The sequence below is a fragment of the Enoplosus armatus genome, chromosome 19, assembly GCF_043641665.1.
Source record: "Enoplosus armatus isolate fEnoArm2 chromosome 19, fEnoArm2.hap1, whole genome shotgun sequence".
Classification (NCBI taxonomy): Eukaryota; Metazoa; Chordata; class Actinopteri; order Centrarchiformes; family Enoplosidae; genus Enoplosus; species Enoplosus armatus.
In genome coordinates this window covers 17,731,683-17,756,714 of record NC_092198.1, presented here as the reverse complement: position 1 = coordinate 17,756,714, position 25,032 = coordinate 17,731,683, and the positions used below count along the sequence as shown (strand labels likewise).

The window sequence follows — 25,032 nt, the reverse complement described above, 5'->3', positions numbered from 1 at the left end:
TGCTCGCTTGACATATGTCTGATTTCCAATATGTCACTCTTTATAAATGCGCTGTCTTTTTTTAGCTCTTTTAGATCACCAAGTAGATCTTCCAATGGAGCATTTGACCTCTGACCTTCTGAAAAGGGCTGCAGGGAATCTGGACAAGAACCCATTGATTAACTATTCATTAACATTTACTAGTGCAGTGGATGGATTATTGTAAAAACCCGTTATCAATTACCAATTAACATCTATGTTTGATTAAAAGTGACTTTTGCTGAAGGCTTCAATTCATGACCCTTTATTAATAACTTTTCTAACATGTAGAATTGATCGTTTATTAAAAGTGAGCATCTATTAAGGATTTGACTAGCAGTGACTCACCAATCTAAAAGTTGCTCTTATCAGGGGCTTATAAATGATAATAATTACACATTAGACTGATTGTTATTCTTGTTGGTTGTTCTTTAGTAGATGTTCAGCCTGCAAAAACAAGACAGAAAATATCAACTGCTGGATCAGTTCACTGATATTTAACAAAGGCTCTTATGATCAGTATAGAAAGTCTACTGTGTAAATACCAGAAAGTCGACGGGGTCCTCTGGTTTGATCTTGCTGCACTCTAACATGGCCGCAGTGAGCGAGGGCATCACATACTTCATCAGATAGTTCCTCAGAGGAAGAGAGGACGTTTCCAGCAGCTCGCGCTCCTGTCTCTTCACCTCGGACAAATTCTTCTGCTAATAAATAAAATAAGTAATTGTCTGTAATTAAAAGTCATTATGTTCTATAGACAGTAAAGCTAGTTTGACAAACTATGCTTAACCCAAATGCAGGAAGGTAACCTCTCTCAGCTTACCCACTCCGCGTACTGAGCAGCCATCTCAGCCAGTGCAGCTTCATTCCTGCGTTTCTTCTCAGCAGCCTCTGCGGCCAGTTTCTGCTTCCTCTCCTCTTCTTTCTTCCTGTCCTCTTCCTCCTGCTCCTCCGGACTCAGGCCATAGTTCTTGGGAATGCCTACCATTTCAGTGATCTTCTTCATAACATCTGTGTACTCTGAATCACCTGTGGTGACCTCTGGAGAGGAACATGTCTTATTTAGTAAAGTCATACTTACTGTAAAGAAACACTGTGACATGTTTATCCTCTTCATTAAAGGAACAGCTTGACAGTTTGTGAAATTTGCTTAATCACTTTCTTTCGAAGAGTTAGATGAGAAAATCGACACCAATCGCATGTCTGTACGGTAAAAATGCAGGTTAGTTTAGCATAACAACTGAAAACAGTGGGATCTCTGTTTCTTGTTTGTGGCCTAATATGAATTGTGTGTCTTTAAGGACAGTACCAATATGTTCTGGGTAAATCTCCAGCTCATCAAAGTAGTCCAGCAGGGTTTCCTCAGCAGTACTGAGCTGTCTGTATCTCGTCAGGCGAGGGACAAATTCCTCCTGGGTGTAGCGCTGTGCTCGCTTTGTCAGAAAGTCATCTGTCGCATTCAGGGCAAAAACATGCTCTGCAAAACATAAAACAAGTAGAATAAGAAAGTGCTTGAGCCAGAATGAAGACGTAGAGAGTTTAGGTGGTTATTTTACACATAAAGCCTGCTGTGCTGTACGAATTAAACAAGCTGTGTTAAACCTTAAAGTATTAAAGTAAGAAGTACATCAACAACCTGGAGTGATCTTCTTGTTGCACACGGGTGTTTTGGACATCAAATCCTGGTTCTCTGTGTCCCCATCTGAATGACAAAGACACCCCACCCACATTAGTGTCATCAATATTAATAAACATTATGCAGTAATTAAATGAAAGGCTGAAACTTACCACAGAAAATCACCTTTGCTTGCTCATAAGTCTTAGGGAAGCCATCGAGAACAAATCCTTGGTTCCTACATGGCTTTGAATTCAGCTTTTCTTGCAAAATGTCAAAAACTAGATGGTCAGCCAGTCGACCTAATGGACCAACACAGTCAGTGAGGAATACAACAACCCATCAACAATCCAACCACAGATGAACCAAATACAAAGGTCTCAGCAAAATGAGCACAACCCCCAGATTGTTTTGTAGACAATACAATTACTTTCCTGCAACAGAATAGGTTAAATGAAAACTTAACTTAACTTTCAGAATGTATTTAAGGCGTTAGTTAACATACTCTTTTCTGTCTGACTAAACATCAGACCTGTTTCTGGTTGTCTCCTTCACACAGTATAGTACAGTATAGTATCGTCTCATGGCACTGTGATCAACACTTTTAGGACAAGTTTGAAGTAATCCTGTAGTACAACATCCAAACCGCAACTTTTAAAATAATGTTTATAAACCACAAGATGTCTACTTTATAGTTTTCTGATCCTGAGAGGATGGTAGTCCTGATGTAGGGCTGTGGTTCTATTACTAACCTGCATTCATTTCCATGCTTTTGTTCAAATGTTCCAGTTGTTTCTGTGCAGCAGCTGCAACTTCTTCACCGACATATTCAGAGTCGGCGTCGTTCACTATCTCCTTCTGTAGCATATGGAAATAAACGTGAAAAATGAACAATGGGTATGCATATATGGTGCATCATTGTCGCCCTGTAGGAGTCTCACATTGTAAGCAACATCTTCATTACATCTCTTGAAGAAGAACCTCCACAAGTGGGCAGAATATTTCCTTCAGTTACATGACAGCAGTGAGAGCAAGGTAAACAAATGCAAGACTTTGCTTCCACCAACCAGTTGTGTGATCTTCTCCTCAATGACCTCTTTGATCTTGATGTGGTGTATTTGGTAATGACTGCAGAGCTTCTCTGCAACGGTGGTTTTACCCACAGCTGGAGGTCCAACCAGGCAGATTCTGATTGGCTGAGGAAATCAATGAAAAAAAGGGAAACAATGGTAGCTGGTGTCAAAATAGGTTTTACACCCCTAATACCCCATTAAGGTTATATCATATTGTTGTGGATGACTCTACTGACATACTGTAGACCAGAGTAACAGAAATTCTCTGAATATCTGTATATAACAAAACAATCAGAAGTCTTTTCAGAGCTGCTGAACAAGGTTTTCAATGTATCAGTGGCTGCCTTTAAGCCTTGTATGTATCTAGTACCAACTGGGTGTCAAAATTATGTTTTGTAAAATTCCTTTATTTGAAGCACTTGAGCACTCACAAGTAGCTGCCTGGTGTCTTTGTACTCTTCCACAATGCTCTCCATGTTTTCAACCATCCCAGCTTCAGACGTCCAGCAGAGAGTGAAGGAGTCTTTTATGATAAAAGCGTCCAGGCGGAGGTTGATACTTAGGTACTCCAGTTCCTCTGGCTGAAATGAGAGACACAACAGAGAGAAAACTGCAATGGTTATCAACACAGCATGTTTCATATTAAATATTAATTGGTACAAAGATGTGCTGTAGAGGGCAGAGAACACTTTCATTACAACTGCAGGCTACATCAGGTGGTTTCTCTGATTCTGCGTCCAGAGCCACTAAAGCCAGAAACAACTCAGATATGAATTCATGTGTGTGTTGTTTCTTTACCCAGTTTTAGAATGTATATTTGTGGCCATGACAAACTCTCACTCAAAGCCACAGAGAAAAACTGTGAGTCTTGAGCCAGCGGTGTCACCCTAGATACAAACAATCTAGCCCTGCTTTAATTGTGTCAGGTAGAAGACATTTTCAAGGGATAACGCATAATCCTCCATTTACAACTGATAATAAAAGTATATTCTATTAGTAACTTTACATTGACTTTACATGGAGCAGCAGCTCTATATTTAATTGGAAATAGAAAATTAATGAATGGAGAAAAACTTGAATATGCATATTAAGCAGAAATCCAGACTAGATTCTTACTTATTTAAAAAGAAGAAAAAAATGACTTACTGTACCTTAAAAGCCTTCATGGTGATGGCTTCCTGCTCTGGTACTTTGTTAAGTTTTCCTGGGCCGAGTGTGTCACTTATCATCTGGAGGTTTAAGAGTCAGAGAATAAGAATCATTTTTTCGTCTTTTTTGCAACTTTTTTCCCTTTTTGGTCATTTTGTGTTTGCAGTTCACAGTTGAACGTTCACAACAGAGAGTGAAACACATGCAGAGAGAGAAAGACAACATGCAAAAGTTCACCACCAGAACATCCTACAATAGTGCTTTACAACAAATTGTCCATTTTCTTTAATGTATTGCTGCATTAACAAGGCTACCTTTACAATATCCTCTAAAGTGCTCTTGGAGTCATCAACAGCGAGAATGAACTTTGACTTTGGCTTGAGTTCAATGATGTTTTGGATCACTCTGAAAAAAGAACACAGTTCAGACCTGCAATAATTATCTCAAAAAAACAAAATACTGTATATTTCTAGTGGTACAGTAAATTAAATTCACCCTCCAAGGTCATAGACGTGAATCATGGGGATGTAATTTGTGCCCTGACCAAATAGAGGAACTTTTGGGAACTGCATCAACCAAGACATCTGTTTTTAAAAAGAGATTATATTGCAAATTAGGCGTGCAGTATATACACATACATGCAGTATACTGAGTTATCATCATATTAATATCTACCTTGAAAAAGTAGTGAAAGAGGTTCTCTCCCTTTCCGTACTGAAGACCACAAGTTACAACATAGCCAGTAAGCTTGGACTTTTTCTGTAAGATGGGAAAAACCAACAAAATCAATACGGTTTACAGGCATTTTTCCCGCTGATATGTCTCTTTAAAAGCTTCTATATTGGTGAAGATGAAGTCGGGACTGCGCAAAAAAAAAAAAAATGAGATGCCATGACATAATGTACTTACACCTCTAGCCAGTTTGAGCACAAGCTTCTCCAGATTATTATGGTTTCTGAAATTGGGATGCGGCCTTCTTCTCCTGAACTCCTCCTCTGTTAGCAGAACATCTGCTTCACCCTGGAGAGAGAAATTATAATCACGTTTGTTGTGTTTTATGCACAGGACAAGTCAACAGTTGGCCTTCATTTTCCTGCAGGCCCACCGGATTCTTTGGCTTGGTCATGGCCCAGGTCATCACGGTTGAGACTAAGATGAACATTTTGCGAGACTTGAAGTTCTCCATGTCGGCGTGAAGGGCTGTTTGTAAAAGAAAGAGAAAAAAAAGTGCAAGGATGAAAATGCAATAGGTCTACATTTGTAGGTTATTGTGGATAACGGCAAGAGAACAATGTCTACTTCAGCCTACTTACTCCCTCACCTGTGAGCGCCCATGTCGCTTCCTCAACCTGCTGCTGTGTGGCGCTTTCTGAGATGTTGTACACCACGACATCACACTCCAACAGGCGCTCAAGAAGCTCATGTCGAGTTGGTGACTACCAAAAGATATTATGTGCACACAGTGCTAACGTTAGATGTGCTTAGTTACTTTCCACCACTACCTGTATGTATCTGTCAGTAAAGCCTGGAAGCAATGTGACGTTATCATTCAAAGGAAAGAATGACAACGTCCCTCCTTCTTTAAAGCCTGACTCACCGCGTACTGTTCAAGTAAGAGGCCTTCTCTTTCGGCTCTGCTGGAGGGAGACACACTCCCCACTATCTGGAAAGCAGGTTCACCTCGAGGGGAGGCCAGCGTCTCTTCTGCTTCGGCTTCACCTGAGCTCTCTCCGGCTACGCATGTTGCTAAAAACTGCGCAGGTCAGAAAAATGAAAACTGTAAACTAGCCATTTTACAACAACAATGTGACATTGAGCTGGCGTACTTATTCAGCTAACGTTACCTGAGCGATGTGTTTGGAGGAATACCTGTCGACGTCGTTGATAAAAATACGTTTAGGACGAGTTTGCTGCTTTTTTTCACCCATTTTAAAAAGGCGAGGATTTTAGCTTTTTGTAGTTCTTAATGACCAACGTTACTAAGTGTGCTGAAGCTCCTATCAGCTTGCAGTCTTACACTTACATTTGTGAGAATAACTTGAGTCGTGTTGTGTTGTTGACCCAAAAGAAACAGTTCCTTTATTGTTCGTTGCTAGGGACTCACTCTCAGTCTCAGTTGCTATGGCTTAGCCAATGAAATGCTTCGCTGAGAATGCGTAGGGTTGACACGTTGCGCGTAACTTCACGTAACCAATCCACTGCTGTAACGAGTAACAAACATGGCCGTGGCCTCTGTTCAGTTAGGCTTTCTGAATGTGTCGTTGTCGCACATTGTGGGCGAGGTGGTGTTTCAAAGCCTTCACCACACTGTCAAGATGCAACGTAGGAGGTGAAATGCTGATGTCTTTATTTATTTATTATTTGGTTGGTTTAAAAGTAGTCAAATTTAAACATATTGACTCTAAACATACTGGAATAAGCCTTCCTATTAGGAATATGATGCTTATTATGTAATTTGCTGTACCTATTTCACGTTCATCCACCTTAATGACTTAAGTTAACTTTATTTATTTATTAGTTGGCCAAGTGCTTCACTAATCCCAATAGGAATTGAAGACATTTTGATGTGTAGTTAAGCTATAACATATACTTATACTGCACTTTTATTTCCAGACTGGACTGTTGAAGAGTTAAGATTCATCATATTCTGTGGTTATTACTTCATTATCTCTTGCAACTCAAATTATGCCCATGCAGCTCCCCACACACATAACACACATATGCACACAAACCACACACACCTGTGGGCCTGTAGATTACCTCATGGTGCAGGACAATGGAGCGCTGACATGGAAACTTTCAAAGCACCCCATATATTTATAGAGCTGACACTATCTGAGAAACTGCTGGCAGCGCTCGATGGTGTCTGCTGTACACAGGTCTCAACACACCCTGTCATGTATTCAAAGCACAGTGATACTGAAGGGACCTGCTTCATGGATGATGGGTTGTTTCTTGCCATGTATACTAAACCTCTAAATTTAAATTAATCAGTTGTTTTATTTTCAATCAACATACTCCAGTCAGCCATTGATTACTTTTACTGTGAAGTCCTGTAATTCCTGAAATATCATGGCATGCGAGAGGTGTGTTCCAAACAAGGGAAGTTTAGGAATTTGATCAGTTTCCCTGAGTAGTCAGGGAATACATGGAGATTTTGAATGTAAATGAATGATAAGACTGTAAATAAGTTTGCTAATAAGTTCAACTTAAAAGGTGATGATATGTCAATGTTGTCTTGTTTCCACTTCCCCCTGTTAGTGCAGATTTTACAAAATGAATGTATCTCTCAAATATCAACATTGTTATTGGTCTCAAAAAGCCAGCTTCTGTCATGTTCTGGGAAGAATATTTGTAGATGATGACAAGATTTGGACTTGTCATAAAACTGAATGTTTCTGCTGTCACATATCTCACACCTCTTTCTCAGCCTCATGTACAGTATATAATGATTTACAGTCGCACAATAGCTCCTGATGTGATTGCTCTGATTAACATGTCAACCAGCATACAATTTGTCAAACACTGCCGAGCCGTCAGCTGTTTACTGCAGGCATGTGGCACATTGCGATAACGGCTGTTGGTGCCAAGGACAGCGCTGCGTTCTCATTGTCGGTGGCGAAATTTACTCCTTTGCAGTGACGAAGTTTTGGTGATTGGGATCATCTGGACTCAGGCTACTGGTATCACACAAGTGGTTACCCGAACGTATTAAAAAGCACATTCAAAAACACATTTTTGCACAACTTGAAATACTCCTGTTTGTAGAAAATTAAAGTAAAACATCTATTTATTTTATAGTCTGAAAAATGTAACACACTGGCCTCCTATACTGTTTGAAAGTATAGTCATCATAAAGTAATTAGGTTGATTTAATTACTAATCACACATATTTGTTGTAAGATGGATTCAAGAATCTTTCAGTGACAGATATTATTCCAAAAATAATATACCAACAAAACACACCGGCTTCATTTTCTTGTGCTCTTTCTTTTGCCATTTATGCACAAATATGTCCTGTAACATAATATTGTCGATGGTAAACAAAACACTGTCTGAGCAGGACTGTCTGTTAAAACCAATTGTTGCCAACAGCTGCTGAAGTGTGTGCATGTGTGTGTGTGTGTGTGTGTGTGTGTGTGTGAGGAGGTGGGGGGGTGAAGTGCAGAGGGGGGCAGCTGTCCAGACAGACAAACCGTGTGCTTCCTACATGCCCTTATAAGGATGAATGTCCCTCAAAACCATGACCCATTTAAGACCAATCTGCTTTATCCTGATAAAGACCTGGTGATAAAGACCGGGCTCTGCCAGAAAGTGCTTCGTTGACTTGAAGGGAGCTGTTGACAAAACACAGCGCCGGTTTCATCCAAAAACTAACGTGGTGTCTCGGCCTCCTACTTTTTGCTCAACGATGTGCAGCAGTTGTTCCCCTAACTGAACAACAGAGATTCTAGTTAGTTCAATTTTACATGTTTGGTTGGTGTAAATGCTATCAACTCATTCAGAATCATTCAATCAAGCTTTTAATGACACGGAGCTGGTGTATCTCTGTGTGTAGTTCTGTTTTCTTTGTTGTCATTTTTGTTTTATTCATGAAGAAAATTATATTGTGATCATTATTTATGGTCGATTTGGGATTCGAAGTCTTCAGAAACTTGACTGTTGTCAGTGGTGGAATGTAACTTTTACTCAAGTACTGTACTTGTACACTTTTGAGGTACTTGTGCTTTACTTGAGGTTCATATATTTCCACTCCACTCCACTCTAAAGGGAGATATTGTACTCATTTAACAGCTATAGTTACAGGTTACCCTTCAGATTGAGATTTTACAAACAAAACATATGATCAGTTCATAAAACATAATGCATTCTTCCCAACAGTTTATGAAGCAGTTACAATTAGCTCCACCACAACCAGCTATAACATTAAAGTACTGCTTAATGTAACATGTATTAATAATAATTAAGGATCCACTAATATGATAATATAACACTGACAGCAGCCAAGTACCTTTTCTTTTGATCCCTGAAGTTGATCTTTGCTGATAATACATTTGTACTTGAGTAAATATTTGAATGCAGGACTTTCACTTGTAATGAAGTGTTTTTATAGTGTGGTATTGCTACTTTTTCTGCAGTAAATGATCTGAATGCTTCTTCCACCACTAACAGATGTTGCAGGCCATCAGAAGGCAAAAGACTCCTGAAGGACTGAGTTCACTCACTATCTCCACTGCTGCTGTAAATAAAGATTATCTACAAGCTTCGCTTTGGCCAGAAGAACTTCAGAGTTCAGATATGACCTGACATTATCTACATGTAGTAAAGTACACAAAGCTTCATGTATGCAAATAATGTGCAAATCTAAGTTTAAGTTACCTAAACTTACAATCATGTTACGACTTATGTTTCATATTGTCGTATGTTATATTTATATACTTTTTAAACTCTTTTTAATGCTCAAATTGAAGGAACTGGCGGGATTGCATTTCACTGTGATTGTACTTTATATGACAAACAACCAAATGAGTGACTGAGATCACCGTCGAGCTGAAACGGTTTGCTGATTAATTGATTAGTTGATCAACAGAAAACTGCTACTATTTTGCTGATCATTTCAGTCATTTTTCAAGACAATCTCTATCTCCAGCTTCTCGATTGTTCAGGATTTGCTGCTTTTCTTCATCTTATGAGAAAGTAAACAAGACACAAAACTCTTTGCACACCGTGTTGATTTGCCTGAAACGTTATGAATCGGTTGGCAGAGATACACGAAGTGAAAATAACTCAGGTGTCTGTTATGTAAAAGCTTGGAATAGAAATAGACAAGTAGGTTAGTAGCGTCTCTCTGCGAGGTACATTACGGCACATGGCTACAAATGGAATATTTCACAGTGTTGACGGCGTGGGGGGGTATTTACATTCTTACTGCACTCACAGTGGCCTGATAGGGCTCCAGCATGGGGACGCAGGCACTGTGGGGTCTGTAGGAGGTGACGAATAAGGAGCCTGAGTCTGTGGCAATATGCAGCCTCTGGCACCTGTTACACTCTATTTCCCTAAAAGGAGACACTGGAGCCAATCAGAGATCAGATCCCCCGCTCGTCGCTCCCTGCACAGGCCGTCCCAGGGATCTGTCATCTGCTGGAGGTCTGGGCCCGTGGCTCCCACCCCCCCTTTCCTCTTACAATATTGCCTCTCAGCTGCCTGGCATGTTTTTGCCCCCCCCCCCCCCTCCTTACATATGCCACGACACTGGCAAACTGTCACAGGCCGGTCCCCTTAGACAGCTCCTTAAACCAGATTGCTCAGACAAGATCTCGGATTACCATCACACCCTCCAATCACCCACCCACCCCAGTGCCCTGCTTGAGGTTAGTCATATTAACACATCCTCATGGACCTGAAGGGCAGCTCCACAAAGTATGAGTGGGAGAAAGATGCTGCTATGTATGAGGCAGCAATCTGAATTTATCAAGGTCAATACTCAAGCAGGTTTTCTGAATGTCCCAATCCCTCTGTCACATCGGATATAAAGGGCATATGTTGATTTAAAGGGCATGAGATGTTTTTAAAAAAAATAATTTGAGACCTAAAATACAATGAAGACAGTATCCTCATGTTCAAACCATATATATTTGTCTTTTGGAGGATATCTTAGAGCTCCTTAATCACACTGAAATTCCTATCAAACTGGAAAAACTCTCCATTCCAACGTTTCAGTACTTCATCACATAACCATCCATCCAGGCAAAAGTCTTCATTAAACTACTCCCCACTTCTGTCCATTGCCTTTTTGTCTCCAAGGCAACATCTCTCCAGTTCGGTGGCGTCCCTGACACAGGATCCACTTTACTGAACCATTTTGCCAAGCAGCACTTAATTTGGGCTTGTGTGAACTCCTGAGCCTGCCCACCGGCCCCCAGCCTCAGGACGCTGGGACATATTTAAGGACCCCCTCGCACCGTCGCCCTTTGTCCCGGTGGAAACTCCAGTCTTGTGGTTACAACTTGGTGAGTCCTTTTGCAGTCTTCTTGCATTTCAGCTGTTGGTTGGTTTTGGACCGTAGGGATCAGGGAGGATGAGTAGATGCTGCTGCTGTAGGACATTTTACTGCCACAAGAAGGATATTTCTTTTTTTTACAGTTTGAAGTTGTTTCTGTTTCTGTGATCAGAGTTGATGATGTGTTGTTGGGGTAAGGACGAGAGCTGAGCATAAGAGAGGGGGAAGAAGTTGAAAGAAAATCGGGGGTTTCAAGCAGTTCAGAGAGTGTTGTAAAATATAGAAAGGTCAGCCAGATTCTGCAGACTAGGAACCACTCTGAGGTGTAGGATGCAGGGGTGGGATGCTTGCTGTGGCGTGGCAGGCATGAAGCTCGAACTCAGCTTAGATACAACCGGAGAAAACGTATTAAGTTTGACCGACACTGATTTATGTTTAGGTTAGATATAACATTAAGTTTGACTGTTTGAATACCAAAAAGAACCAAACAACTCAGCATGTTACACAGAATATTCTCATAGCTGGGATGAAAACCCACTGAAGTGGCATTTATAACGTTGTGGGAAGCTAAAATCTCTCCACTGAAACCCACAATAATCAAAGTCTGCCTATCTTCTCCTCCTACACTCTTCATAACGAGATTTTTAATCTCATCGAAGCTTTCCTGGTTAAATAATCAAGTAGCAGATTGCTTTTTAAATGCAGAGTGGAACACCATGGAGAATCCAGAATGTAAATGTACATGCTCACAAACTAAGAGTTTGATGAAGAGAGTCTTGTCCTTCAGCTCTGGTCAGAGGAGAAACAACTCATATCTGCAATGAATGGCATTTATTTACAATATATCAGAGTCAGTCTGAGGGATGTTAAGAGTGGACAGAAGGGACACATGTCTGATTTTCCAGGTATTTTCGTCAGGTAGCTCATTTTGATGAAGCGGTCTGAAAAACAAATGCCTTGCCTAAGTACCATTTTACTGCTTCGTGTGTATCGACTGCAGTACTGGAGCTGATTTCCATGAAAACTTTACACAGAATGCTACAGCAGCCATTCGAATCTAACCTACAGATGTTGATTTGAAGCCTGTGTGAAGGAGGGGATGCTGCCACTTGGGATGCAGCCTGTGGCCAGAGATCCTGGCAGGAATCACAGCACATGGTCTGGCTCAAAACAAGAGGAGTCCACTATGTGGCGACAGCTGAGGAGAGACCCAGGCCTCCGCTGCCACTTGTCAAGAGACACACCGCCTCAGCTGTTAACTGGCTCTGGCTTAAACGATGAGATACAGAGGGGAGGGTTGTGGGGGCTAGAAAGTGGAGTGTCCCGAGGCTGAAAATAGACCTGTGAGTGTGTGTGTGTGGGGGGTCGAGACATGTCCTGTTTTGGCTTTTCAGGCAGCTGTGAGACTCAGAGAGGAGATTAGAGCACTCAGAGGTGTCTTCATACTGAACATGGTGCGACATTGTTTCTCAGAATTACATGGTTTTGTTTTTTTCATGTGTAATGATCTTCCGCTTAGACATTAATTGGAAATATTACACATTTAAACACGATAGGTTGAATGTGGTAGGTCAATTTTACAACTGAAACTCTGTTATAAACTTTGAGGAGAGCGAATAATGTTTTGGTGTAAACATACAAACTAACTGATGTTTCCATCCTCTGCCTCGCATAGAAGGCCAGCCAAGAAAAGACCAAACATGTGTGACGACGACGAGACCACCGCCCTCGTGTGCGACAACGGCTCTGGCCTGGTCAAGGCTGGGTTTGCCGGTGATGACGCTCCCCGTGCTGTCTTCCCATCCATTGTTGGACGCCCCCGTCACCAGGTAGGAATACTGAGAGGGCCACGAGTCTCCGAAAGATTCAGGTTTTGTGGCTTTTATCGTTGGCTGTCTGTCTTGTTCCTGAGATTCTGAGATGTGCTTGCTTCGTTCTCAGGGCGTGATGGTGGGTATGGGTCAGAAGGACAGCTATGTGGGAGACGAGGCCCAGAGCAAGAGGGGTATCCTGACTCTGAAGTACCCCATCGAGCACGGCATCATCACCAACTGGGACGACATGGAGAAGGTGAGATTTCGGGACATTAAAGAAAAGCCTCATTCTGAATCTTTTCGCGTCTACTTTATTGAAATTGAGTTCCTCCCTCTTTCTGTTTCACAGATCTGGCACCACACCTTCTACAATGAGCTCCGTGTGGCCCCAGAGGAGCACCCCACCCTGCTCACTGAGGCCCCCCTCAACCCCAAGGCCAACAGAGAAAAGATGACCCAGATCATGTTTGAGACCTTCAACGTCCCTGCCATGTATGTGGCCATTCAGGCTGTGCTGTCCCTGTACGCCTCTGGCCGTACCACCGGTGAGTCTCTACCGAGGACTTCAACTCCTTGATTGTGTAACAGGCTGATGAAGAAGTGCACTTTATGCGCGTTGTCTTCTGACAAACTGCTGCTTTTTCTGGACAGGTATTGTGCTGGACTCTGGTGATGGTGTGACCCACAATGTGCCCATCTATGAGGGTTACGCCCTGCCCCACGCCATCATGCGTCTGGATCTGGCCGGTCGCGACCTGACTGACTACCTGATGAAGATCCTGACTGAGCGTGGCTACTCTTTTGTCACCACTGGTAAGAAGGCAACTAGCAGGAAGCAACACTTGGATAAATGATAAGATTAATAGAGGTTTTTGTTGTTTTCTCTGGCAACAAGTCTCACTTTAACTCCAGACTGTGTTTAGCTGTAAGCTAAGTTGAGCAAAGGTGTTTTATTCCTTGAACTTTTCATTCATAATAGAGATAATTAGTTATTTTTTATTTTAAAATAAGCTACCATTTGCCACCAGTATGGCATAGCAGCAAAACCCCATTTGGAAAAGGGTGCATTTAAGTGAATCTTTCAGAAATAACACAGCCTCACTTGAAAAAGGAAAAGACAGCTGATAAAGTGCTGAACCTCATTGACTTCCAGTTTTTTTTTAACTCCTGGCTCCAGAGAGGAACACATGAATCTGTTTGTAGATTTTGTATCAATCAAAAGTTTTGTGAGACGGGTCGACTGAACTGTGACCTCTCCTCCCTCCAGCTGAGCGTGAGATCGTGCGTGACATCAAGGAGAAGCTGTGCTACGTTGCTCTGGACTTCGAGAACGAGATGGCCACCGCCGCCTCCTCCTCCTCCCTGGAGAAGAGCTACGAGCTGCCCGACGGTCAGGTCATCACCATCGGCAACGAGCGTTTCCGCTGCCCCGAGACTCTGTTCCAGCCCTCCTTCATCGGTGAGCCGTGACAGCTGAGCCAACAGCCAGCAGCTGCGGACGCCGCGCACTCTGCAAGGCTTATTTATGTGTGATCCGGTTTCACGTGTAGCGCCGCCTAGTGGCCAAAAGGGGAAGACTCAATTAGGACTCATCATGTAGCATTTAGTACATGTTAATTTTACATTATACTGCTTATAAATGCTTGACCGTTTATGGCTTTCTCTTAACTGATGTTTGTTTTTTTTTATTAACTTTTTTATTCCTTGTTTTACTGTAAAGCAATTTGTTTTCTTTTAAAGGTGCTATACAAAATAAAGTTTCAAAGTAAATTGTTTCCGTATTAGCATTTACGGTCAGCCGTACTCACCTTTCTCCTCTCACCTGTCCAGGTATGGAGTCTGCTGGTATCCATGAGACTGCATACAACAGCATCATGAAGTGCGACATTGATATCCGTAAGGACCTGTACGCCAACAATGTGCTGTCCGGTGGTACCACCATGTACCCTGGTATTGCTGACCGTATGCAGAAGGAGATCACCGCTCTGGCCCCCAGCACCATGAAGATCAAGGTGAGCCCTTATCGACCAGCACTAACTGGTTAAATCCAGCTGACAGGAAGTCCAATATGTTGTAAAAAAAACAAAAAAAAAACGTTCTCGTACCAACCGGTACCTCTGCTCCTTCTCTCCCCTCCCTGCAGATCATCGCTCCCCCTGAGAGGAAATACTCCGTCTGGATCGGTGGCTCCATCCTGGCCTCCCTGTCCACCTTCCAGCAGATGTGGATCAGCAAGCAGGAATACGATGAGGCTGGCCCCTCCATCGTCCACAGGAAGTGCTTCTAAATCTCCAACCAGCACCGGAAAAAAAAAACCCACACTCCCACACCAACTGCACCAGCTCTCCTTCCACATCTGTATTTCTACTGTGCCTTTTGCTGTATATACATGTACCGTTGTAATAAATATAGTTGCTTTTAACAGTAACAGCCTGGAGTGTTGGAGTCTCAATGTACAGCAGCGATCATACATCATACATAAAGGGCCAAAGGCAGCAACATTTGTATTAACATTAAATTGTGTGAATTGGAACCCTCAAGTCACCTTGATTTAGATTTTAAAACATCTTCTGATTTAACAAAGCTATAAATGAGAAATACAGTAATTTCCTCTTTCAATAGAGATCAATAATTTCCTTTATTTAAGAGGCTTAACACACACACATAGAGTTGTTCTTAATACTTAAAGTGTCGCTGGAGTTTTGACACTTTAAGACGTTTCCTTTTCTCAGTGTGGGCATAAAATCTCAAGCTCTTTATAAGTTTTTCCACAAAAGTCTACTCAAAAGTGTTTCACAGCTGAACAATTTACTTTCCTGATGAGACTGAGATTATTTTATCTTATTTTATCTTTTATTATATCATTCCCAAATACTGCATGTATTCAGATCCTTTACTTAAGTAAAAACACTAATACCACACTGTGAAAATACTCCACTACAAGTAAAAGTCCTTCATTCAAAACCTTAGTATGTGAGTATTATTACTTAAACTATCAAGTTGCATAAAATGGAAACACTCAAGTAAAGTACAAGTACCTCAAATTTGTACTTTGTACAAAAATGTACTTAGTTATTTTCCACCTCTGTCCATCACAACCTGAAAGCTCAAGGTGAAAGCTCATATCTACCACCTTCCCCATGGGACCTGAACGCAGCACTTTTCCTCCCTTGTCACCTGAGCCACAGGTGATGTGGATGAGCATGATAAAGCCGGCCTCCTTCACCCTCCAGTGATTTTACTAAGTTAGTAACAGACATTTGTGGTGTCACAGTCAAAGTCTCTCGGTCACATTTAAATCATGAAGGTTACAGACAGAAATGTGATTCGGTTCCACCTTCAAGTTATTTATGGGATCGCTGTGAGGAGCTTTGAGAAGAAGAAGGAGAGACTGTGCATCGGTGGCTCAAAGATCTTTGGTGTTCCTCTGGAAAATTTACCCAGGCGATACATTCCTGAGTTCGGACTGGTGCCCTGGTGAGTGGGAGTCGCAGGATTGGGACATTTATGATATTACAGCATGTCAGAAACTAATCCTTTTCTTTGAACATATCTCAGCTTTTTGGTGGATGCTTGTTCATTCCTCCTGGAGCGCGCTGGAACTGTAGGCCTGTTCAGAAAACCAGGCTCTCTTCCTCGCATCAAGACCCTCAGGGTAAGACTTTGACCTTTTTTTTGTAGATTTTATTAATATAATTTCTGCAGGAGCAATGGCGCCGCCATCTGGTGGTTTGAGCAAATCTCTCAGCTTTGTCCCATGTGAATAAACAGGTTGCGTGATGCTGTATGCAAACTATAGTATTAGTGACTTTATTCTGCCAAGACAAACATTTTGCACTTCCTGTGTCTGTTCCAGGCCAAGCTGAATCGTGGAGAGGGGTGTCTACCCGCAGCCCTCCCTTACGACGTGGCGACTCTCATCAAGCAGTTCTGCAGGGAGCTGCCGGAGCCTTTGTTTCCCTCTGAGCTCCATGCAGCTCTGCTCAAAGCCCAGGCGCTGCCCGACCCGCAGGACAGGACTTCAGCCCTCCAGCTGCTGTCCTGTTTGCTCCCTGCCAGAAACTCCTCCTGTCTGCACTACCTGTTCGACTTCCTCTCCAAAGTGTCCCAGAGGTTTGAGAGAATACTACACTTTGCAACATACAACACCCTCACTGATCGACATAGAAAAACTTCACTGTTTATTATTATTTTACCACTGACAGAGTGTCAATGAACTGTGTTCATGACTCATCATATAACTTGTTCATTTTAAGATGACATGTTTAATCATCAACACAATCAGCACTTCTCCAAAATGCTACAGTTTAGGTGATCTTATTGGTTAAGTAAAAAGTGTACCACATCATGCCTGTTTTACCTGTTGAGTCGTGGCAGCAAGCTCTCTGTATGTCTGATAAAGAAGGAAAGCATTAGGCAGTGACTCCTTTCTTTATTCATTCATTCTTGATCATGGCGTTTATACTCTGGGGGCTACAGTTACCTACAGTATAACTACCTTGGATGACTTGTATTAGTACTGTATGTCTACACCTGTGGTTGCCAAACATGCGCCTACTTGTAACCCCTGTAATCCAGATTATGGGTGTAGTTATGAGCAGTTCAACCAACATATTACTGAATAAACAGATTGTTTCACTTTGTTTTTCAGAGGTATAATAAAGTATTTTCACTTGAAAAAAGCTAACATTTGGGAAAAAAATTGAACATAGTTTGGTGTAACATAGATTTTTGGTTGGGGTGGTCCTGACTGTTTAGGAACCACTGGCAGTATAAGTATTGTCTTACAATTATGGATTATTTCCTTTCGTTCTTTTTTCCTTTTTTATAGTGTGAGTTAAAATGACTGGATGTTCTTCAGACAGGATTCCACACATTCTTAAGTGACATGATGACAAAATACTAATGAGTTCATTTCATGTGTTTTTCTTCTATGTGCTGCTGTCAGATGCACTGAAAACTTGATGACCAGCTCCAACCTCGCGACAGTCTTCGCTCCGTGTCTTTTGCCGCCTCCCAACAAGGCCGAGATGTCTGAAGGCCGACTTGAACTCAGAGTTCTTGTCCTGCGCACCTTCATTGAAAATCCTCACTTATTCGGTAATAAACGGATCATCTTGTCTTGATACTATAATTCTAATGAAGGGTATTTGTACGGACTGGATATCTGCGTTGTTCAGATGTTCACCATATCTGCTAGGTGTGATTCCTAAAGCTGTGATGGACAGTATGGAGTTTCTGATGAATTTCCATCTTCTGAAAGACGTGAAGAGAGGACACAAAAAAAGACACAGTTTCAAAGGTAAAACATATCAGCCATTAGAGAAATTGAACTGTGTCATTTTTTTCTCAACTGAAAGCCTCCTGTGTGCTCTTTAATTTCATTTTCTCAAGTAATGCAGTCTGTGAAGACGGTGCCGTGGATTCATGGGAGGTCAAAGGTCAGGCCTGCAGTCTCTGAGCAGAAGCAAGAGTCCACCTCAGGAGACAGAAAAACGCTCAGGAGAAGCCTCGGTCTGGAGACTTTCCCTAATGTCATGCTGTTTAGGACCTGTGTGCCGTGTGCAGGTAAAATCACAGTACGAAGAAAAGAAACAGGTTGTGATGGATGTGAATTTTCCATTTTATACAGAATGTAAAGATATTCAAATTGTTTACAGACCAAAGTTTCACACCTGCAACGGCTTGGTTGGACAGTCCCCCCAAAGAGGCATGCAAGACCCTGCAAGAGAGGCTAAAAAGGTAGCAGGAAATGGGAGATTTAAGACTTTTGAGTGTGTGATTTCTGGCATTTTCCTGTGCGAACTAATTGCAGAGAGAGCAGAGGAGGGTATGGTTATGTTCTTTTTGTGCATTCTTGAATAATATTGTACATGTTTCAGTTTTGGACGCAGGCAAGAAATCATCAATTATTGAACTGAACAAGTAGGAATTATAAAACTATGCAGTGGGGTTGACAGTTTGTCACTGTCTTCGTATTTTAAAAACTACAACATAATCTGGTGTGTGTTATTTGGTTTGTGTCCCTTTTTTTTGTTTTGTTTTGTTTTGTTTTGTTTTGTATTCAGAGATCTGCGTTTGGGTCATTTCTCGAGGTCCACCAGAGGACCAGATCCAGGCAGCTCTCCGAGGCTCACTGGTGTCGGGAAACTGCAGCTCACAACTTGGAGAAGACGCACTTCAATATAATGTGTTAAATATGAACATTCTTGCAGCATTTTAGGTTATGATGGACAGACCAGTTTATATTTATATTTAAAGCGGATTAGTGTCTTAAATCAGATCACTTAAGTTACGTTTTAACATTCTACATTTTAATGAATTTATGTATTTGACTATTTATTTCACAACAAGACTGTTGGGTGAATTAAGTTTCTCCATACTTTTATATCAAGTGAATAAATGTTTTGGGGTTTTTTTTTCAATTTCTTTTTTCTCAAGTGTGTCATTTACCTGCACGTGTCATACATAGAAGATGAAGATGGATATTCTTCTCAGAAATGGATTTAAAATGACTGTTTTGATGGTATATATGTGGTCTGTGAGGGAAGCAGAGACTCCCCTGACGCCTGTGGTTTTCCTCAGTGTCGTGCTGTCTGTGGACACTGTACAAATAATTGGCGCAATGTAACAGCCAATGAGAAGGGAGGATTTTTGGTGTCTTAGCAACTGCATCTGAACCGTGAAGTGAGGCGGATCGCATCCACCTGCAAGGTTGCGTAATGGACAGCTATGATGACAAGTGCTTTCCCTTCAAAATAAAGGGAAGAGGAAATGAACGGAGGGAAGTTAAACGTCTACGCCAGTTATTTCAGAGCAGCATTAAAGCGTTAAAATCCAAATGTACGCTGCATCGGCGACGAATCTCGGCGAAACTGCGAAAGCTGGCGAGAAACAGACTTTGAAATCTCTTTTCCATCTTGTTTGTGAAGCAAGCTTTTATTTTGGAAAAGCGGAAATGTTTATTGTGGCCAGTTTGACAGAGGTCTCGCGCAGTAGGCAGGTCCCTCCATCAGCGCGGACACGGTAAGAAGAGAACGCACCAAAATGTCCTCTTTTTGTGTCATTTGTGCTGTTTTCTGGAAATAAAACCACACGTCATGAAAATAAATGTGATTAAACACAGATGTATCACAAATGGCGGCGTTTGTTCTGCTTCATAGACATGTTGGCTATTTATAGACTATTTACATCGGCCTCCACGGCTCTGTTTACAGCAAGGCTTTGTGTTTCTTAATGTTTCTATTAAGTCACATTTGTTGTGCCCCCCCCCCCCGCAGATGACAGAAATGGGCTCGGCGGTGCGGTTATCGGTGCTCGGCCTCATCCTGTGCCTGCAGCTCGGCAGGGCCGCGGCCCGCAGCCCCCGCACGGCGGACCAGGTGTCCGAGGCCGACATCCAGCGGCTCCTGCACGGCGTCATGGAGCAGCTGGGCATCGCTCGGCCCAGGGTGGAGTATCCCGCACACCAGGCCACCAACATCGTGGGGCCTCAGAGCATACAGGGTACGTTGGTGTGTTTCTACGAGTCTTTTACGTGCGAAGAAGAGACGAACCAGGTGAAACCAACAATTAGACAGTAAAGCTGATCAAACTGTATATTTCTTTTAATACACATCATATGTTCTGTTTGTCATCTTTCTGTATTATTTCCTGTCTGTGTTATCCACTTCTTCTCCTTTTCTCTCTCATTCTGAACAAACGACCCAAACAGCAGCCTAATATATAGGGAGATAAATAACAACCCATTATGGTTTGACCGGTGACCCAGTTGTTTTCTACCCTTAAACCCAGTGATATATTCTCTCTGTTTGTCCCACAGTCTTAATTCTGTACTTTGCTCACTTTCTTTTTTATTTTGAAAAAAACAAAACTATTTTCTTTATTAGCTCATATTAGTATCTGCCAAAGAAACACAATCTAATCCTCAAGTTTGAGGAGCTGAAACCAGAGATTTCTTTGGCATTTTTGCTTGAAAAATGACTGAAACAATGAATTGACTATCAAATTGGTTGCAGATTAAATTTCCATCTATTAATCAACTAATCATTTTAGCGCTCGCCCTCGTAGCCTACACCAGTTCTCTTGATTTCATTTATTTAGGCCCATTCAAATACTGCATGCCAGTGGTATCATTATTTGCCATTTGTCAGGGGTTGCATGCAGAAAGAGATACTGTGAAACAACTAATAGAAACTTAAACATTTGAGAACTAATGCTGTTGTCACATGGAGTATATTGTAATACATCTGTAGTACATGTTTTCTAGCTGGTGGTGCTGTTGTGGTGATTGTAGTGCTCGTTTTTCTCCACAAGGTGGTGCTCACGAGGGGCTGCAGCACCTCGGCCCCTTCGGCAACATCCCTAACATCGTGGCCGAGCTGACAGGCGACAATGTTCCCAAAGACTTCAGCGATGACCACGGATACCCAGACCCTCCAAACCCCTGTCCCCTGGGAAAGACAGGTAGAACCGCTTGTTCTGAGCTATTTATTAAACGTCTCGGTATGATAAATCAGGGCAGATGTTGCTATCAAGGCTGCCATGAACAGTTAAAGTGATGCGTTCTCTTCTTCTTCTTCTTCTTCTCTGTCCGTCACATCCGCAGCAGCCGACGGCTGTTTGGAAAATGCTCCAGACACAGCCGAGTTCAGCAGAGAGTTTCAAAAACACCAGCACCTGTTTGACCCAGAGCACGACTACCCGGCCCTGGCGAAGTGGGTGAGTACAGAGCAGCACTGTGACTAATCATTATCTTTAGCACAGATCAATCAAACGGTGAGAAATGCTCCTTACTGGTTCTTCACAGCTTCAAATAGCTCTCGCAAACCCAAAGATATTCAAATTACAATGATGTAAAACAGAGAAAGGCAGCAGATCCTCACATTTAACCAACAACTGTTTAAATGATTCATTATCTGGGTCTAACTGGATATAAATAACAGCTAGATGTCATCAAAGAGTGGAACCTTCTCAAGCTAAGTCGTAAAGAAATTAGACAGAAGGAAGTGCCAGCATGAGGCATCGAGGCGTGGCTGTATGATAAGAATGTATTCTCGTGTCAAAAGAGAAATTCTCTCTTGCCTTTTCCTCTCTGGATGTTTGGAACAAGCAGCCGCACAGCTTTGGTTTCTCCAGGTCTACTCCTGCTGGCGACTGCACAAAAACCAAATGAAGACAAGGCTTCTGCCATTTAAAAGATCAAACAAAACGTGTATCTTGGTTGGTCTGGCCTGAAGAAATCACCGCTTTGAGTGTTCAGGCAATTAGTTGACTGTAATTTAAGAACAAAGGGCCTGGCTGGAAAACAACAGATACATTATTTTATGTCTGAAAACTGTTTTTTTCTGCGTTCCCTTTCAGAACAAGGAGCTTTTGTACCAAAAACTGAAGGGAGGCCCAAAAAGAAGAAAAAGGGTATAGTGTTTGTTGGTTCTTTTTCCTCTTCCTTTGTAGCATGATATCTGAGAAACCACATCACCAGCACTGAAATGTACCCCTGAAGGGAGCGAGGTACTCTTAAACTCACGGCTTTAGATGTGGACTGATATTCTCCGAACAAGCTAAGAATCCAAAGTCTTTATGAACACGTTTACAGTATGTATAGTAACATCTTCGTCTGCCTCCCTGCAGAGTGTCAACCCGTATTTAATGGGCCAGAGGTTGGAAAACGTGGTCGCCAAAAAATCTGTTCCTCACTTCTCTGAGGAAGAGGAGGAAGAGGCACCGACCGTCTCTGCTGCCAGCAAATCCACAACCTGAACTCCCGCAACACTCACTGTAATATTAAAGTGGTTTCAACACTACATATTTAAGCATTTTGGTTGACCAGCAGTGGTGGAATTGTGACTCAAGTGCAAAACCTGTAAAGTAAGAAATTAGAGGAAAGATAAGCAATTTGAAATTATTTATTGTATTGCAAACAGATGAATTACCCCAGATCCTGTTAAGTAGGCACGACATCTTACCGTCTTACGACTGGTGCTCTTACTTTTTAACATATGGGCGTACTTGACCTTTATATTTATTCATATATGACCTTTACAGTGCTCCCGTCTTTTCATAAAGCGTCACAATCACAATCTCAACACAAAATTGCACATTACTTGTTATTTCTGAAGCTCAAGTTTGGAAAGATTGTCTATATTATATCTTATATATATATATATATATATATAGGCTTACACTCTACTGTGCAGAACAGTGTTAACTTCAGAAGTGAGCCAAACATCCATTATAGAGTAGGTTAGAATATTCAAGAAAAAAGAAGTGATTCTCAGTTCACGTATTTATAAACGTTTCAGCATATAGAAGATTCAACTGTTAAACCCAAAATGCTCAAATACAACGTGTTCAAAACTCGACCGGCAGTGTACAGTATCTCTGCAACTGTATTATAATAGGAAGTTGTATAAAGATGTATCGGTCTGAAAGGAATGTTGAATGAGAAAGTGGTCTGCACTCATGACTGTACAGAGATCAGTTTGCTCACACTCTTGACGTTTTTGTATGTCTTGATATAACCAGTTACTCACCTCTGTGTCTTCAAGCAAAGATTCAGCACAGATCATGCTCTTAGAAGTGAATTATAAATAGTTGTAGCTTTGCTTTGTCATGTAAGGGATGACTGTGAACTACGTCACTGTAGCATGGCAAGTATAGTTCATCTTGGTGTCTTCTTATGGGTCGTTTAATGTTTTTCTTCTGTAAAGTCAAATAAACGATTTCTCTGCATTGACAAAGTTTGGAGCTGGATTTTGGATTTTCCCTTTTCAGACAGATAAAGTGCGTGTGCGTGTGTGTGGGGGGGAGGGGGGGGGCGTGTTCTGCTGAAGCTCTAAAGCTCAAGACAGTTCCGAAACCCCCTCAGTGTGTCCTTCATGAAGCCACTACAGAGGACGCAGGAGCCGCAGGAGAAACACATGCTGTGAACTGTCTGACTGGCTTTCTTGTGAGGAGCTTCAGTAAACAACAGGTACCTCAACTTCATAGCTGCTGACTTTCTTTGTTAAAACGAAACTCTTAAATGTCTTTGGAAAAAAAAACAAAACTTCACGTGTACTTCTTGTTTGGTGCGTAATGCGCGCGTAAAAGCTGCGCGTAAAAACCATGACACAAACTGCGTCAAATGAGCTCCATCAATGTCTGACTGTGGTGTTTCTCTCCCTTCAGCTTCAGAGATGAGGACGCCGGCGGTGCTGGTCTCTGCAGCAGCAGTGTTGGCGCTGCTGCTCAGCCCGCTGAGGACTGCACATGCTGCCACCTTTCAAGGCGCTTTCCCACACCCAAACAAATACAACCCAAACGACTCGGACAGATGCCAACAACCCGCCATCACTGGACTAATTTCCCGCGGCGCGGGGCCTGTAACCTCGACCGACGAGGTGCTGGAGTCCAGTCAGGAGGCGCTTCACGTCACGGAGCGTCGGTACCTGCGGCTGGACTGGTGCAAGACGCAGCCGCTGAAGCAGACCCTCCACGAGGAGGGCTGCCTGAGCCGCACCATCATTAACCGGTTCTGTTACGGACAGTGCAACTCCTTCTACATCCCGAGGCACAATTACCAAGAGGGAGACGTCTTCCAGTCCTGCTCTGCCTGCAAACCCAAAACCTTCAGCACCGTCACGTACACCCTCTTCTGCCCGGGTCAGACGCCCAGCACCAGGAAGAAACGGGTCCAGCGCGTAAAGCAGTGCCGCTGCACAACAATAGACACGGATTAGACCCGGGTCTTCCACTGGAGGAAAGTGCAGCTTTGTGAAAATAAAAAAAAAAACCCGGAAAGTGTATTTTGACACATGAGAACAAAGTTGGAACAGGAAGGTGAGGAACTTACCTGAGCCCGCTCTGTCATCGCAAAGGAGAGAAGAGAGTCAGCAGTATACCACTAATTTATCTGATATACAACATACTTAAGTGGGTGATTCTGGTGCCATGTTCCCTCTATGATGACAGTTTGACCTGCATTTAATAATTTATCACATTGTCCAAAATATCTTTGCTTCCACAAAGTCAGTTTTTTTTGTGTTTGTGTCAACAGATCTGGAGGATTTATCAGTCAGGAGGTTTCAGATGCAGGGACGGCCAAAGTTTATGGTTTAGTTAAGTGATGATGACCTTGTGTTTAAGCTTAAGTCGGGATGGTTTGCAACAATTTATAATGTTGTATTTGTTGCAGGCATGCAGGCTAATGGACACTTATCAGACACATCTTCAAGGGACTGGGATGGTTGTATTGTTTCCACTGTGTGGGATTTTCTTTTTACCACCTGCACTGCTCTATGCCACTTCATGTTATGGCTGATATGTGTATTCATGTATTGTGAAGTTGCTTGTAAATAAAACGGTTTCCAAGCTACT

At 42.2% G+C, this 25,032-nt stretch overlaps 4 protein-coding genes across 4 annotated transcripts; 3 read left to right on the top strand and 1 right to left on the bottom strand.

Moving 5' to 3' along the window:
* Positions 1–429: 429 nt before the first annotated feature.
* Positions 430–5,783, bottom strand: LOC139302282 (adenylate kinase 7-like). Its single transcript, XM_070925936.1, has 18 exons — positions 5,700–5,783; positions 5,453–5,608; positions 5,177–5,291; positions 4,961–5,055; positions 4,765–4,875; positions 4,531–4,614; positions 4,351–4,439; positions 4,170–4,260; positions 3,858–3,935; positions 3,138–3,287; positions 2,701–2,829; positions 2,386–2,491; positions 1,807–1,935; positions 1,655–1,720; positions 1,328–1,495; positions 842–1,059; positions 564–722; positions 430–465 (listed from the first exon to the last, which is right to left on the bottom strand). The coding sequence occupies exons 1-18, from the start codon at positions 5,781–5,783 to the stop codon at positions 430–432; spliced, it is 2,064 nt and encodes a 687-aa protein (XP_070782037.1).
* A 5,058-nt stretch (positions 5,784–10,841) lies between these two features.
* Positions 10,842–15,063, top strand: actc1a (actin alpha cardiac muscle 1a). Its single transcript, XM_070925401.1, has 8 exons — positions 10,842–10,868; positions 12,534–12,687; positions 12,800–12,928; positions 13,022–13,217; positions 13,324–13,485; positions 13,940–14,131; positions 14,503–14,684; positions 14,816–15,063. The coding sequence occupies exons 2-8, from the start codon at positions 12,559–12,561 to the stop codon at positions 14,957–14,959; spliced, it is 1,134 nt and encodes a 377-aa protein (XP_070781502.1). The 5' UTR covers positions 10,842–10,868; positions 12,534–12,558; the 3' UTR covers positions 14,960–15,063.
* Positions 15,064–19,952: 4,889 nt separating this feature from the next.
* On the top strand, positions 19,953–22,547 carry scg5 (secretogranin V). The gene is made up of 5 exons (XM_070926189.1): positions 19,953–20,178; positions 20,989–21,138; positions 21,281–21,393; positions 22,036–22,089; positions 22,306–22,547. Exons 1-5 carry the CDS (start codon positions 19,953–19,955, stop codon positions 22,432–22,434), a joined length of 672 nt encoding a protein of 223 aa, XP_070782290.1. The 3' UTR covers positions 22,435–22,547.
* Positions 22,548–23,561: 1,014 nt separating this feature from the next.
* grem1a (gremlin 1a, DAN family BMP antagonist) lies at positions 23,562–25,030 on the top strand. Its single transcript, XM_070925456.1, has 2 exons — positions 23,562–23,647; positions 23,845–25,030. Exon 2 carries the CDS (start codon positions 23,853–23,855, stop codon positions 24,393–24,395), a length of 543 nt encoding a protein of 180 aa, XP_070781557.1. The 5' UTR covers positions 23,562–23,647; positions 23,845–23,852; the 3' UTR covers positions 24,396–25,030.
* Positions 25,031–25,032: the final 2 nt, after the last annotated feature.

What these genes read in the sequence shown, in the direction of transcription:
- scg5 (XM_070926189.1), top strand. Translation starts at nt 19,953, where the DNA reads ATGACAGAAATGGGCTCGGCGGTGCGGTTATCGGTGCTCGGCCTCATC. An exon ending in CTGTCCCCTGGGAAAGACAG is followed by an intron (nt 21,139 to 21,280) that starts GTAGAACCGCTT and finishes TCACATCCGCAG; the next exon opens with CAGCCGACGGCTGTTTGGAA. An exon ending in ACCCGGCCCTGGCGAAGTGG is followed by an intron (nt 21,394 to 22,035) that starts GTGAGTACAGAG and finishes GTTCCCTTTCAG; the next exon opens with AACAAGGAGCTTTTGTACCA.
- actc1a (XM_070925401.1), top strand. Translation starts at nt 12,559, where the DNA reads ATGTGTGACGACGACGAGACCACCGCCCTCGTGTGCGACAACGGCTCT. An exon ending in CGCCTCTGGCCGTACCACCG is followed by an intron (nt 13,218 to 13,323) that starts GTGAGTCTCTAC and finishes TTTTCTGGACAG; the next exon opens with GTATTGTGCTGGACTCTGGT. An exon ending in CTACTCTTTTGTCACCACTG is followed by an intron (nt 13,486 to 13,939) that starts GTAAGAAGGCAA and finishes TCCTCCCTCCAG; the next exon opens with CTGAGCGTGAGATCGTGCGT.
- grem1a (XM_070925456.1), top strand. Translation starts at nt 23,853, where the DNA reads ATGAGGACGCCGGCGGTGCTGGTCTCTGCAGCAGCAGTGTTGGCGCTG.
- LOC139302282 (XM_070925936.1), bottom strand. Translation starts at nt 5,783, where the DNA reads ATGGGTGAAAAAAAGCAGCAAACTCGTCCTAAACGTATTTTTATCAAC. An exon ending in CCTCCAAACACATCGCTCAG is followed by an intron (nt 5,609 to 5,699) that starts GTAACGTTAGCT and finishes TGACCTGCGCAG; the next exon opens with TTTTTAGCAACATGCGTAGC. An exon ending in CAACAAGAAGATCACTCCAG is followed by an intron (nt 1,496 to 1,654) that starts GTTGTTGATGTA and finishes TATGTTTTGCAG; the next exon opens with AGCATGTTTTTGCCCTGAAT.